At 52.0% G+C, this 14202-nt stretch overlaps 1 protein-coding gene across 16 annotated transcripts in view; it reads left to right on the top strand.

The window, feature by feature from the left end:
• The window catches only part of TNS1 (tensin 1), a 231643-nt gene that overhangs the window by 134351 nt on the left and 83090 nt on the right, over positions 1-14202 (top strand). For all 16 annotated transcript variants that reach the window (XM_059703093.1, XM_059703097.1, XM_059703094.1 and 13 more), the window contains 11 exons: positions 629-809; positions 2705-2755; positions 3884-4006; positions 4414-4478; positions 5957-6040; positions 9647-9759; positions 10145-10205; positions 10481-10556; positions 11160-11289; positions 12873-12938; positions 14074-14190. In XM_059703093.1, the coding sequence (XP_059559076.1) occupies positions 629-809; positions 2705-2755; positions 3884-4006; positions 4414-4478; positions 5957-6040; positions 9647-9759; positions 10145-10205; positions 10481-10556; positions 11160-11289; positions 12873-12938; positions 14074-14190 (1067 nt within the window). The remainder of the gene's footprint in view (positions 1-628; positions 810-2704; positions 2756-3883; positions 4007-4413; positions 4479-5956; positions 6041-9646; positions 9760-10144; positions 10206-10480; positions 10557-11159; positions 11290-12872; positions 12939-14073; positions 14191-14202) is intronic.

Below are 14202 nucleotides of genomic sequence, written 5' to 3'. Positions count from 1 at the left end.
AACAAAGGGCAGGAGGTGGCCTGCCTCCGGGGAGGGCTGGAATGTGTGCTGTGGTCTGGCTCACCTGGAGCCCAGGTGAGCGTGTCACCTGAGCTGCCCCTTCCCCCGAGAGGCCTCCCGCCCACTCCACAGCTCCGAAGCCAAGGAGGGCAACAGAAGACTCAGCCAGGGAGCTGGGGAGCACTCACTCAGCCTCTCTTTCCCCTTCCACAGCTGTCCCAGGAGCCGTGGAGACACTCTGCCAGACCAGGCTGCAGTGTGTCAGGGGGCAGAGCTGGGCTCCTGGGTTCCTAGCCAGCTCTGGCCCTGGCTCTGACTGCTAGGATCTGGGTGAAGGCAGTGCTAAGAGAATTGATGGGCACCTGGGATTGGTGTCATCACCATTTGGTTCTGACACAGCCTGAGATCCTTGCCAGTCCCTGCCCAGCTCTTTCTCTCCGGCGCCGCAAGCTGGCCTTGCTGGCTGCACTGGCCTTGCCAGGGGAAGCCTCTGACCTTGGCTCTGGGTCTGGGAGCAGCCAAACCCCCTGGGTTGGATGTGGGGGCCATGCACAGTGTGTAGGGGGTGCAGACATCTGGTCTTTGCCCTGGGGAACTAGATTCTGATCTACAACCCCCTCTCTGCTAGTCTTCCCAGAAACATGAGTGTGAGCCAGACCATGGAGGACAGTTGTGAGCTGGACCTGGTGTACGTCACAGAGAGGATCATCGCCGTCTCCTTCCCCAGCACAGCCAACGAGGAGAATTTCCGGAGCAACCTCCGTGAGGTGGCCCAGATGCTCAAGTCCAAACATGGGGGCAACTACCTGGTGAGGATGGGGCTCTCGCCACTTTGCCAGCGCCCCTCTGCCCTTTCTGCCTGCCCCTCACTGCTGTGTGTGCGTGCATGTGTATGTGTAGAGTGCATGCATGTGCGTGCATGTGTGTGTGTTGACCAGGAGGAGAGAATAACAATAAGAGCTCATGTTATGGAGCGCGTACTATAAGCCAGGCCTTGTTCCAACTGCTTTCCGCATGTTTAACCTTCAGGACAGCCTAGAAAGCAGGTTTTGTTAGAGCTCAGAGAGATGGGGTGTTTGTTTAAGTTCACAGTATCAGGAAGTGGTGGAGCTGGCACCTTGCTGGCACCTATGAGAAGTCTTAAGGCAGAGTTGTGGCAGAGGCGTCGTAAGGGACCTTGTGTTGCTGACATGGGGACTGTACCTGGCCCAAAAGAGTCACCTAACAAATGTAGGCCACTTTACTGGGAGGTACATGCAACTGGACCAATAGACCAGACTGTGCAACCTTCAGGGGCTGCCCTTGGCTGTGTGAGTAGAGGTGGCTGTAGGAGGCTGTATTAGGCCCCTGGGGCTGCTGTAACAAATTACCACAAACTCGGTGGCTTAAAACAACAGAATTTAACTTTTCACAGATCTGGGGGCTACAAGTCCAAACTGAGGTATTGGCAGGGCCATGTTCCTCTGAATTGTGTAGGGGAGCACCTGCCTTGCCTCTTCCTGGCTGCTGGTTGCTCCGGCATCCGTGGTGGCCCCCGGCTTGTAGCCTCATCACTTCGATCTCTGCCTCCGTCGTCACAGGACCTTCCTTCTTTCCTGTGACTCTGTGTGTCCTTTCCTCTTCTTATAAGGACACCAGCCATTGGATTAGGGTCCACCCTAAATTCGGGATGATCTCATCTCCAGATCCTTAACTACTTACATCAGCAAAGGCCCTATTTCCAAATAAGGTCACATTCTGAAGTTCAGGGGGATGTGAATTTTTGTGGGACACCATTCAACCCACTACAGACACCCATCCATCAGCTGTGTCAGACATTGTTAAGAGCTTGGTTTGAAACATCAGAAAGTCCTGGGTTCGAATGCAGGCTCTGCTCTTATTAAGTAGCTGATCTCGGCCACTTAGCCTCTCACTAAGCCTTAAGTTCCCCATCTATAAAGTGAGTCTAATAATACTACCCATGTCTTATGGTGGTTGAAAGAATGAAACCAACTGGTAGATGTAAAATTCTTAGCATGGGTATGGCAGGCTGTGGATACTCTAGTGGTAGCTGTTGTTCACATAATAAACGTGTTCCATTATGGGGCTCAAGAGTGGACTAGAAGCCATCTACGGTCCTTCCTCACTTTGGGAGTCCAGGATTTCATGGGACTCTGTGCTATGCCACCCTCCCTCCATCCTGCCTATACCAAACCATAGGGTCGTCTTTTCTCCCCAGGAGGCAACACAGTGGTCTTTGAGTTTCCTAGGCAGTGAGGTAGAGGTGGAGACGGGAATTCCAGAGATTGGGGGATTCTCATGGGCTGTGGTTAGGTGCTGGAGAATGTCTTCTGGGAGAGGATGTCAAGGGTCTGAGAGGGCTCACCCAGGACAGTTTGTATCCTCTGATGGGGGGTGTCTGACCGCAGAGCCATTGCATCTTCATGGGGTGAGTTTCTAAAGTCCACCTGTGTAATGGAAACTAGAGAAGGCCAATGCTGAACATGGGACCCGAGACCGGTTCCATCCCCTTCTCATCTTTAGTTCTGGATGTCTGCTTACAGAGGGGAGTGGCTGAGAGTCTGTACTTCTCTCCCCCCCCCCCATTCCTGAGAACCTATAGTTGGGTTCCTGTTGATCCCAGCTCATGTGTGGGTGGGATCTGCAGCAGGGGCGAGAGCAGCATGTGAACCCCTCCACCATTTCTTCCTTTTCTTCCTTCTAGCTTTTCAACCTCTCTGAGCGGAGACCTGACATCACGAAGCTCCACGCCAAGGTGAGCCCATGCTGAGTAGGGTGGGAGTGTCTACCCGCCTGGGAGGGGAGATAACAGACAGCCCCCCTCACCCCTCGGGTCCCACGTCAGAGTCACGTCAGAGTCTTAGGGAAAGTGCTGTGACAGATTGCAAAGCCTATTACAGTGCCATCTTCTCCTTGGATAATGGGAAAGAATCTATTCATTGTTTCCATAATACGAACTACAGAAAGCAAAGCTCGATGCAGTGATTTCTACCCAGCTCTGCCTCCCTGGGGAGCCCTTAGGATCTCTGGGTGAGGCTGGAGCTGTGAGATTGTTAGCTTCTTTGAAAGGTATCTTGGCTTTAGACTGGCTAGGAATGGCCGACGTGGACCTTCCCACCGCCAGCTCTCACTTGCTCACCCTGTGGGCCGTGGGCCGGGCTTTGCGTGGTGCCTGCTCCCGGCTCCTGGATTCTGGTGCCGGTTGCTGTGTGACCCTGGGAAGGTGACACACTTCTCTGGGCCTCAGTTTGCACCTCTGAGAGTGGACGGGCTGGATCAGGTATATTCTCTGGGCCCTTCTAAGCAGACGTTCTCTTTTACTGTAAAGTTCTGTGAGTTTAGAAAAGTTTTGAGAAGCTGGAGACTGGGGTTCAGATCTGCCCTCTGTCTCCTTCAGCTTCTCTGGGCTGGCCTGAAAAATCAATGGTGTGTGTGGCCAGGGCCTGGAAAAGAGCCATGAACAGCCAGGAACCCTTTGCCCTGCCCTCGCCCTGAGCCAGGCCTTGGGGTTGTCTGTGGGAGCAGAGCTTGGGGGCATGCTGGGGGCACCATCACATTTTGAGGTCAAAGTCATGTGGAAGGGACCTTGCCTTTGTGTTACTCACACATGAGAAGTTGAGGCTAGGAGAAGGGCCGTGACTGGCTGGGGCCCCACAGCAAGCCAGTGTCAGAGCTGAGACTCAGGCACAGGGTCCCTGGTCCTGGCCATTGTCCTATCCCCCCACACCCCCACCTCCCAGCTGGGCTGATAGGCAGGGCAGGAACCAAGGCCCAGCTGCTGGTGGCCGCTGCCCGGTACTAGCATGTGGAGTGTGTGCTGCCCCCACTGCCCTGGTTGACCGTCTGGGCTTCTGCCGCTTATCATTCCTGGCTTGGGCCGCAGGTACTGGAATTCGGCTGGCCTGACCTCCACACCCCAGCCCTGGAGAAGATCTGCAGTGTCTGCAAGGCCATGGACACTTGGCTCAACGCAGACCCCCACAATGTCGTCGTTCTACACAACAAGGTCAGAGTTGGCTGCAGGGTGTGTGAGTGTGTGTGTGTGACCGTGCGTGTGCATGCCCATGTGTGAATGTATCCTTGGATGAGGGTATCTCCTGGCCTGTGTCATTGGATTGTGTGAGTGTGGAAGTCTGTGTATTCTCCTTTCTAGGGATGGTAGATCCTGCCCCGGGGCCCCCACAGGAAGTGTGGGGCCCTCAAGTGTAGTGGGTGATCATCTGTGTTTCTTCTCTTTGAGACTCAGTTGCCCACCCTCGTCCCTCCCACATATCCCCTTCCTCCTCCTGGTCTCCCTTAGAGCCACACCGTTCTCTCCAGCCCCTGCCCCCTTCCCTCCAAGGCTCTGGATGGGCACTGGAGCAGTAGGCCGGCCTTAGAAATAAAGGCTTTTGTGTTTGGGGGCTCTTTCAGGGAAACCGAGGCAGGATAGGAGTGGTCATCGCTGCTTACATGCACTACAGCAACATTTCGGCCAGGTAAGAGGGCCCCCGAGCCTCCTGTTCTCTGCATATTGACCCACCCACGATTTCTCCCTTCCTTGGGGCGGGAGGATAAAGACAGAGGGCGTCAGAGGTTCTTAGGATGAGGAAGGAAGGTGCCTGTTACACCCCAGGAGCCTGTGTGTGGAGGGCAGGAGAGAGGAGAGTCCACTCTCCCATTGTCCAGCCTTGGGAAATGGGCCCATCTGTGATTACCCCATCCAGCCAGATTCTTGGGGCCACTTTTTCTTGCCAAACTGCCTTCTGTTTTCCTGGGTGAGCAGGGAGGGTGTCCTAAGGAAATACTGGATCAGATCTGGGTCCAGCAGAACCGTCTGGGAGTTATCTCATCCATCCCCCTGTCCCTGGCCAGCAGGGCCTGTTCCCACTTAGGGGTTTGGGGCAAGAATAGTAAACCAGCAGTGCCTGTTTTGATTCCATTTTGCAGAGAGGCAGAGGGAGCCATCCACTCATTGGTTTATTCTCTCGACAGTAGTTACTGAACAGCCACACACTGTTCTAGGTGCTGGGATACAGCAGTGGGCAGAGCCAGGCCACTGTCCCACGGACTCTAAGTATATAAGCAAGTGTATCCATAATCGCAGGTGATAAGGTCTGTGAAAGAATGGAGACCAGAGCATGACAGGGGTCAGAGGAGGCCTCTGGAGAAGGCGATAGTTGAGTAGAGACCTGAATTAGGTGGAGGAGAGCGGGACCGGCTGAGTCACATAAAGTCTAGGAGGGAACTTCTCAGGCAGAGAGAGGAGGAAGGGACAAGGCCTGTGGCGGGAATGCCATGCGAGGGGCTGGCATGTTTTGAGCTGAGTGAGTGAGGGCATGAGGAGCAGGAAGTGAAGCTGGACGGGGGCAAGCCTTGTAGGACTCGATAAGAACTTTGGGTTTTTTCTAAGAGTGATGGGAAGTCATTGGGAGAGTCAAGAAGGGGCAAGCTAGGTGATCGGTCACTATATTTTAAAATGATCTCTCTGAGCACTCTGAGGATGGGTAGAGGGTTCTGTGGAGGGCTTGCCTGTAGGATGGCAATTTTACAGCTTTAAGAAATCCGTCTTAGCCTATTCTTTGCTTACTGGTGCGTACTCGCTGTGCACCTACTATATGCCTACAGGTGCCAAGCTCTTTAGAGATGTTAGCCCACTTGATTGCCATAACAAACTTTGAGGAAGGCAACTATCCCTCTCATTTGACATGAAATAAAAAAGAATCAGTTTCAGGAAGATTAAACAACCTGTCCTAAGGATAGTGCTGAAGTGGTAGACTAGTGATGGGCTCCCAGCTGTCTAGCTCCAAAGCCCCCCACAGCACACAGGATCGCAAGCTGCCAGGGCGCTCTTTTCCTGAAAGCACCTCAGCACAGGGTGGCTGCAGGACTCTGCAGGTCTGGGGAGCGGGGAGGGGGCCGGAAAGGCTCTTGCACTTGGATGTTGGCTCCTCTTACCATCTGTCTTTCCTCCCAGCGCCGACCAGGCACTGGACCGGTTTGCAATGAAGCGGTTCTATGAAGATAAGATTGTACCCATTGGCCAGCCGTCCCAGAGAAGGTGGGTCACAGCCCAGTGCACATGTGTATGCTCGCTATGTGTGGGGACTAGCCTCATGGACCCACGGGGGATGGAACAGCATGCCTCTGTGAGGGTGTACTAAATATGCATGTTCAGGGGCCAGTCTGGAGGAGTCTGAGATCAGGGACATGGGTGAGCCCATGAGCAGCTGTGTATGTGCCCATAGGTGGGCAGGGCAGTTGGCTCCTGAGGCTGGTACTGGAGAGCAGCGGGGGGCATCGGTGGGGGACACATTGGTTTGGGTATAAGAAGGCGGATTGTATGAGGAGGCAGTGCCATTCTTGGTCCTGGAAGCAGGATCGCTTCAGTGTTCAGCTACAGGAAGCTGAGGTCCCTGCCACCTGCCCAGGGAGGTCACATACACTCTTGATAACAGTCACTTTTTACTGGGTGTGCTTTAAAAACTTTATCGAGGGCACTCAACCACGTGGTCTCATTGGAGTGCACAACAGCCCAGGCAGGAATCAGGGCAAGGACTGAGTCAGTCATTCATTTGGCAAATTTCAGGCAGTCTGCTATGCTCCAAACACTAGAGATATCTAGTTGAATGGGACAAAATCCATTGCCCCTAGTGAGGTGATACTCAACTGAGAAGGATGGACATTATACAGAAAATACACAGACAAGACAATTTCAGATCGTGATTAGTCCTAGGAAAGAAGGAGGATAGAGTACTGCAGAGATGAGAGCTGAAGGGAGGGGAATGGGGCTATTTTAGGGACCATGGTCAGGGCAGGGGAATTTGAGCCCAAAGCTGAATAATGCCGACCTACCACATGACGATCCAGGGCATCCCCATTTTACAGGAGGGAAGCCTGAGCCCAGAGGGAAGGGATGTGACGTGGCCAGGGCCACAGAGAGCAGTGGCAGAGCCAGAATGTACTTGGGACCTCCCCTCTGGCTGTGCCATCCACCATGCTGAGGGCTCCCCCTGGACTCCGCTCTGTGGGTTGCATGCTGTTTAGTGATGTCTGATTCACAGGAAGGCACAGGTAGTGTCAGGATCAAGTGGACCTTGGGGGCTTGCATGTGAGTGGGAGCCAGAATGGTGGAGTCCCAGGCCCAGAGTGGAGAACTGGAGAGTTCGACTCTGGCCTTCCCCCTGTGTGGCCAGAGCTGTGGGCCCATCACACCTGTCTGTGATGTGTCCTGTTGGGCTACACGCTAAGGCTATGGTGCTGAATCTCTCAGGCAAGGTCTCTTGGGGGTTACCTTCTGGTGGATGACACCCACGGAAATTAGCCATCACGGTCATTTCAGAGAGTGAGAAGTGCTTTGAAGGGGGTAAACCGAAACAGACCATGATGGGCGAGAGAGTGATGGGAGTGGGCACAAGGGGCTGACTCGGAGGGACCGACCTTTCTGAGAAGGTGACGTGTGAGGTGAGGTTTGAGAAGGGAGAAGGAAGCATCTAAGTGAAGGGCTGGGGTACAGGGTCTAGGCTGGGAGGTCACAGTGTCCCGTCGCTTTCCTAGCCCTTAGGAACACTTGGCCAGCAGGACCCCCTTGCTGCATGTCCTGGGGCTTCCCAGACTCTCCGGGTTGGGTGTCCCCGACTCACATCACTCGTATCTTGCTTGCCTTTCTAGCAGTGTGCTGGCACTGCTGGGGATGGTTTCTGCCATTGGAGCAGGAAGCCCTAGCAGAAATGAGTGAGTCCTCAGGCAACGCAGGGTCTTACAATTGGCACAAGACAGCCGGTAGGCAGCCTCAGGTCAGCTGGATCAGAAACCGGACGCCTTTATGTGCAGAAAATTCTGGCTAGGCTGCCAGACACAGCAGCTGTGGGTCCATGAGAGTGTTCCCAGGGAAGAAGTCTCAGGGAGGGAAGAGCTGTCATTCAAGTACCCTCTCCTCAGTCCCTGGCTTGACACTTATGGCTGTCAGCCTTGGTTATGAGACTGGCCCTTGCCCTTGAAGGATAAGGGGTACAAATAGAGGAGCATGATGTTACCGTGGCACAACGTGGCTTGGAGAGAGCAGGCCGAGTAGTCACATCTCTGAAGCTGAAAACCTGGAGAATGGGGATCAGTGTTACCTCTCAGGAATAGGATTATGCAGGGATTCCACAGTACTTGGTGTGTGTGTGTGTGTGTGTGTGTGTATACATTATCTGTGTCTGCCTTGCAGCTCATATCTGCACCCACATCTGCTTATGGGTGGGAAATTCTGTTTGTTCCCAAATGTGAAAGTGCAACTGTTGGGTTTACCGTGCATTCACTGCCATTTTCCCGCCTTCTTGTCAGTGTCACTGGAAAGGAATGAGGCCCTTGAGGAGAAGAGGGCAGGCAGAGAAAGAGGGAGGGGCTTGGCCTGCAGCTCCCCCATTCATTGTCACCCCACCCCCGGACTCATTGTCCCCAGCACACAGACACATCCTGTTGGCACGATCAGAAGTTCTGATAGGAACCCGCCATTCCAGGTTTCCGCTTTGAGTAATGGGGCTGGGGGCTGGGCAGGGGCCTGAATAGGAGCTGGTGCTGCCCATCAGATTATCTTGCTAGGGTTGTCCTAAGTGGCCCCACCCTGGCCCAGGGACAGAGGCCCACGGGCCTGGAGATGGGCCAGGGAGTCAAGATATAGGAGGGGACTATTATCATGGTCATGCGGGTTCTGGTCTCACCCACTTCAAAAGCCCATGTTGGCTCCCTCGGAGTCTCAGATGCATTCTGATTGGTTCAGCTTGGCGTCCACTGGCCAGTCAGAGAAGGAGGAAGTGCTGGCCAGTGGTGGAAGGATTAGCCTCTGTTCTGGCGGATGCATTGGAGTCAGACTTTTTCCCTTCTCTCCCCATTCACTCTCAGCTTTGTGTGTTCTTGCTGTGTGTCTCTGGGAGGCTAATGAGCCTTTATGAACCCAATTTTTTCTTTCTGTTTAGAAGGAGTGGGATAGGTTAATCCTTCCATTCTTCTAACAAGATCTTTGTTAAAAAAATTAGGAGATGTTGACCCTAGAGATAGAAATACTTAGTGGAAGTTAGATATCTTCCAACACCAAATGAAATGCTCTAGATGGATTTTCATACACTTAGCATGATCTTAAAAAGTGAAATACTATAATTATTATGCTCTTACTGTTTGCTGGAGTGTCATGTGGCTGGTGGGACTATGTGGAGCTGACCCAGGGTCTGTGTGTATAAATGTCAGCGTGGTTTGGGCTCAGTATAGGGGTGTCAGAGTTATTTGATAGTGGATCAGCCTGCCTTGTGTAGTAGTGAGCAGTTGAAGGATGCCTGTCAGGGATGTGTGGGAGGAATTTTGGTCCAGCAGGAGATTCCTGGGCTGGGAGTGAAGCAGGAAAGAGATGCTCACGTTGACCACCAGGGGGCGCAGAAGAACCCCAAGTAGGGGGTTTGGCTTGACCCAGCTCCAGGTCTTAATAGAACCTGCTTTTTCTCCCTACCTGGAGCTCCAGACAACAAGGGAGGACTGTGCTGGGCTGAGACCTCAGCTACCCGGAGGCCTGGGGGCATTGGTGGGGGGCTAGGCAGGCAACCTAGGGCAGTGTTATGGTGGAAAAGAACATGGGATGTCTCGGCCCCGGTTCAGACCTCCTTGGCTGAAGCTGCCCCTGTCCCTGCTCCAGGTACGTGCATTACTTCAGCGGCCTGCTCTCTGGCACCATCAAAATGAACAACAAGCCCTTGTTTCTGCACCATGTGATCATGCATGGCATCCCCAACTTCGAGTCTAAAGGAGGTACTGACCCCAGCCTCTGGCTTCCCAGCCCCTCCTGTCTTCCTTCACCTTCTCTGAAGAGGCAGCCATGGTAAAAATATAGGCTTGGATTGGAGTCTCAGTGGCACCACTTCCCGAGCTTTCTTTAGCCGCAGTCTATCATTTGCAGAATGGGTTTGATACTTGCAACACCTGCTGGCAGACAGTGGCTGGGAAATGTTTTTGTCAACTTAAAGTGCCTTTCACATGAAAAGCTAGCATTCCTTCCTCCGTCTCTTTCCATTTCTCCTTCATCTTTTCTCCTTCCCCTTTCTCTCCCCCTCCTTTCTTTCTCCCCCACCTCCTTCACTCCTCTCCCTCTTCCCACCATTCCTACTGTTGTAGCTAACACCACCCTTCCTTGCAGGGTGTCGGCCATTTCTCCGGATCTACCAGGCCATGCAACCTGTTTACACATCTGGCATCTAGTAAGTATTCCACGGGAATGAGAGTCCCGGATGCCAAAGCTCCGAGGCTGAGGACCAGGAGCAGGGGCGCGCGTGTGTGTGTGTGTGTGTGTGTGTGTGTGTGTGTGTGTGTTGGTGGTGTTGGTGGCTGCTGCCTTGAATCTCTTCCAGGAGAGGGCTAAGGGATGAAGTTGGCAAGGTTTCCTAGTAGCCTGGTGGCAGAGGGGCAGCAGGGAGAAAAGCACTGCCTGCCCCCCTCCAGCTGTCCCTCTCCTCTGCCTGCCTCTTCCTCACAGCAACGTCCAAGGAGACAGCCAGACCAGCATCTGCATCACCATCGAGCCTGGGCTGCTCTTGAAGGGAGACATCTTGGTGAGCGCTGCCGCTCTGGCTCTAGCCCCTCCTCCTCGTTTATTTTTCTCCCATCTCCTCTCTTCCTGCGCTCCTCCTGCCTCTCCAGACAAGACCTCACTCCTGGTGGGCCACCAGCCTTAGTGTTGTAGGCTCTCAGGGTTCCTGCAAGGCCTTGCAGCCTCTGACAATGCTTGTGCATTCTCCGGCCTCGGAGTTGGATGCCCGCTGGGCTTACCTCTAATTCTGGAACAGCTCCGGGGAAATGTCTCCCAGTGGGAGCTCTTACCTCCTGGCTTCTTACTGGTGACAAGGACTCCCTCAATTCTAGCTTCAGCCCTTCCCCCATCAATTTAAATCCACTCCTACTTTTCCGTTCTGATCTGTGTGCAGGAAATTCTTGAGAGGCAGTTTTATTCCCATGGGATAAGACTGGCCTCCAACTCTCTGCTCTTCTAGAAGTTTCCCCAGAGGCTCTGAGATCCTGTTTGTGTTGGTGACCTCTCCCTCACTGGGTTTGGGGTGAGCCTGGGGGGCCCAGCCTTGGAGCTGATAAAGAAGCCCCCTGGGACCCGGTTTCCCACCCGTGGGCACCTGATGGGCTCTGCTCTCTTTCTCGCCCAGCTGAAGTGCTACCACAAGAAGTTCCGGAGCCCAGCCCGAGATGTCATCTTCCGTGTGCAGTTCCACACCTGCGCCATCCATGACCTGGGGGTTGTGTTTGGGAAGGAGGACCTTGATGAAGCCTTCAAAGGTGGGCTCATTGAGTGGAGAGGTAGACCTAGCAAGGGATAATTCTATCACAGGGTAGAAGAGCAATTATGGGGGGTGGGCATGGCAGCAGTGAGGGGGAACTGTTTCTGAGGGAAGGGAGGTGGTCAGGGGGATGTCTCCCTTTGTTTCTTTTCTCTATTCTTTTGAGGTTTGGTCTACATCACATTCAGGACTGGAACATATCCACATCTATCTATCCATTCATCCATCTATTCACTTGTCCGTGCATCTACCCACCTACCCATCTAAAGTTATCCATCTATGCACTCATTAATCCAAATCCATCTATCCATCCATTTACTTATCCGCTGATACATCCATCTGTCAATCCATCCGCTTACCTCCCATATACCTACCCATCCATCTACCCACCCATCTAAATCTATCCATCTACTCATCCACCTACCCACTTGTTCATGTTTTTATCTATTTATCTATCCATAAACACAAACAGGACACTACAAAGTGATGCCTGCAGTGATAGAGACGTGCACAGGCATGATGGGTGCCCCAGGGAGTGGACACCATCCTTGATAACTTCACAGTGTATGATGGTCTGTGTCCAGATTGGGCTCAGGGAGGGAGCGGAGAGCGGGGCTGGGACTTGGAGGAGGAGGGGAATGATCCCCTTGTGTAGTCTGGCTGGTGTAGGAGAAGGATGTGCCCTGTGATATGTTTCCCTGCACTGGAGGCAGGAAGGCAAAAGCAGAAGATGCTGTCATAATTCTAGAACAGAATGAATGTTATCAATCTTAACAAGGAACAATAAAGGAATAGTTGACACAATAAAGGTGGGGTTGGTGAAAATGGAAGAAAGGGCGGGGCACAAATTCCTTCTCCTACATAGAGGGAGTCAAGACACCATAAAAAAATGGACAGATCAAGCCCAGCTGGTGTGGCTCAGTGGTTGAGCATTGGCCTATGAACCAGGAGGTCATGGTTCAATTCCCAGTCAGGACACATGCCCAGGTTGCGGGCTTGATCCCCAGTGGGAGGCATACAGGAGGCAGCCGATTAATGATTCTCTCTCATCATTGATGTTTCTATCCCTTTCTCCTCCCTTCTGCTCTCTGAAATCAATAAAAATATATTAAAAAGGGACAGATCAAGAAATAGAGGCTTAACTATAGTATTTAAAGTTTCAAATGTAATCAGTAGAGTAAATGATGATGATAATAATAATACCAGACTTTAGAAGAAGGGAGGTAGGAGTAGTAAAGTGAGCCAAATTATTCATTTTCATAGTGGTGAATCAATGGGGATTATTTAAAACTGATGTACCTAAAAATAGTGACATAAAAACTGGCTAATATTTAGAGTCTTAAAGGTAACCACTAGTAGAACAAGAAATAGAAATGGTTAGAAATGATTACCTCAGGTAAGTAGGACTGGGTCAAGGGAGGGCAAGAGACTTAATTTTATATATATTTATATTTCATATAAATATATAACTTAATATATTATCAATGTGTATGTGTATTATTTTAATCTTTTCTACAAGAAAACCTTTTATGGAGTCCTTTTTAGAAATTGAGTGCCCATTTTGTTTTTCTCCTTTTTCAGATGATAGATTTCCAGAATACGGCAAGGTGGAATTTGTATTTTCTTATGGGCCAGAGAAAATTCAAGGTATAATTCAAATTAGAATCCATTCATCATTTACTTCTTCCCCTCTATCCTGGCCTGTTCCCACCCCTCCTTCACCATTCTCCCACTGATCTTCTCTACAATTGTCAAGCTACCTATGTGATTAAAAAGCAGGCCAACAGTAAAAGATCTGGGTATCATAGTGGACCCCCAGCTAAACATGAACCAGTGACTTAATCTCTGGTAATAAAAATAAAAAAGCAGACAGAGAGGCGCTGGGTTGGATAAACTGTTCCAGCCCATTAGATCATCATGCTATTATATTTAGAGACTGTGGGCCATGGAGGATGAGGGTGTGGCTGAGGGGACACTCCAAGGTGCTGGCTAAACGATAGGCATTTCTGAGAACTGAGGTGATTCAACCTGAAGAGGAGAAGACCAATTTAATAATAGCCTTTCAGTCTTTAGACTGGTTATATGTGGAGACCAGTTGTTCTCCATCTTATCTGAGGACAGAATGGGAGGATATGAAGTTAGGTTATAGACAGGGGGACTCTGGATAGATTAAAGAAAGGCCTGCCAGCTCAGGGAGGCGACTCACCCCAGAATGTCTGCCTGTCAGCTTGTGCTGTCTTCATTCTGGGCTTTCTCTGGATGTGTAGGAGGGATTCTGTCTTTCCCCTCAGATTTCTACCTAGAGTGGGGAGCTTCTTAAGTTGGGGGCAGGAAGATGGCCTGGGTGACCTTGTGTCTTCTCAATGTCAAGGCTATGAGCCCTGCTTCTCCCACACTCCCGCTGACCTCAGGGGCAGACTCTGGTCTCTCTGCACTGCTCCTAGGACACAGAAAAGAAAGAAGCAGAACTCAGCAGAGGGTCCCCCAGCTTTCTCTTGGGGGAGGGGGGGTCTTCATTCCTTAGTGCTCTGTCCTGATTTACCCCTATGACCTGGTATGAGCCTTTTCAAGAATGCAAGAAACCAGACCCCTGGGTTCTCCGTCCAACTGAAGCCACTGGTCCCGCCCTGCCCCGCCCCGCCCCGCCCCGCCGGGGTCAAGAAAATGAGAAGTCCCGTAGGGAGCATCCTTGGGGGATCTTGCTGGCTTCCTCTGTTTTTCCAGCTGCGGATCTCTTTTCCTTTTCTCCTCACTGTCTTCTTGCCCTTCCCCATCCTTGTAGGCATGGAACACCTGGAGAACGGGCCGAGCGTGTCAGTGGACTACAACACCTCTGACCCCCTCATCCGCTGGGATTCCTACGACAACTTTAATGGGCATCGCGATGACGGCATGGAGGGTAGGTGGGACC

Source organism: Myotis daubentonii, chromosome 7, assembly GCF_963259705.1.
Source record: "Myotis daubentonii chromosome 7, mMyoDau2.1, whole genome shotgun sequence".
Taxonomy (NCBI): Eukaryota; Metazoa; Chordata; class Mammalia; order Chiroptera; family Vespertilionidae; genus Myotis; species Myotis daubentonii.
This window is presented reverse-complemented; position numbering and strand designations above follow the sequence as displayed.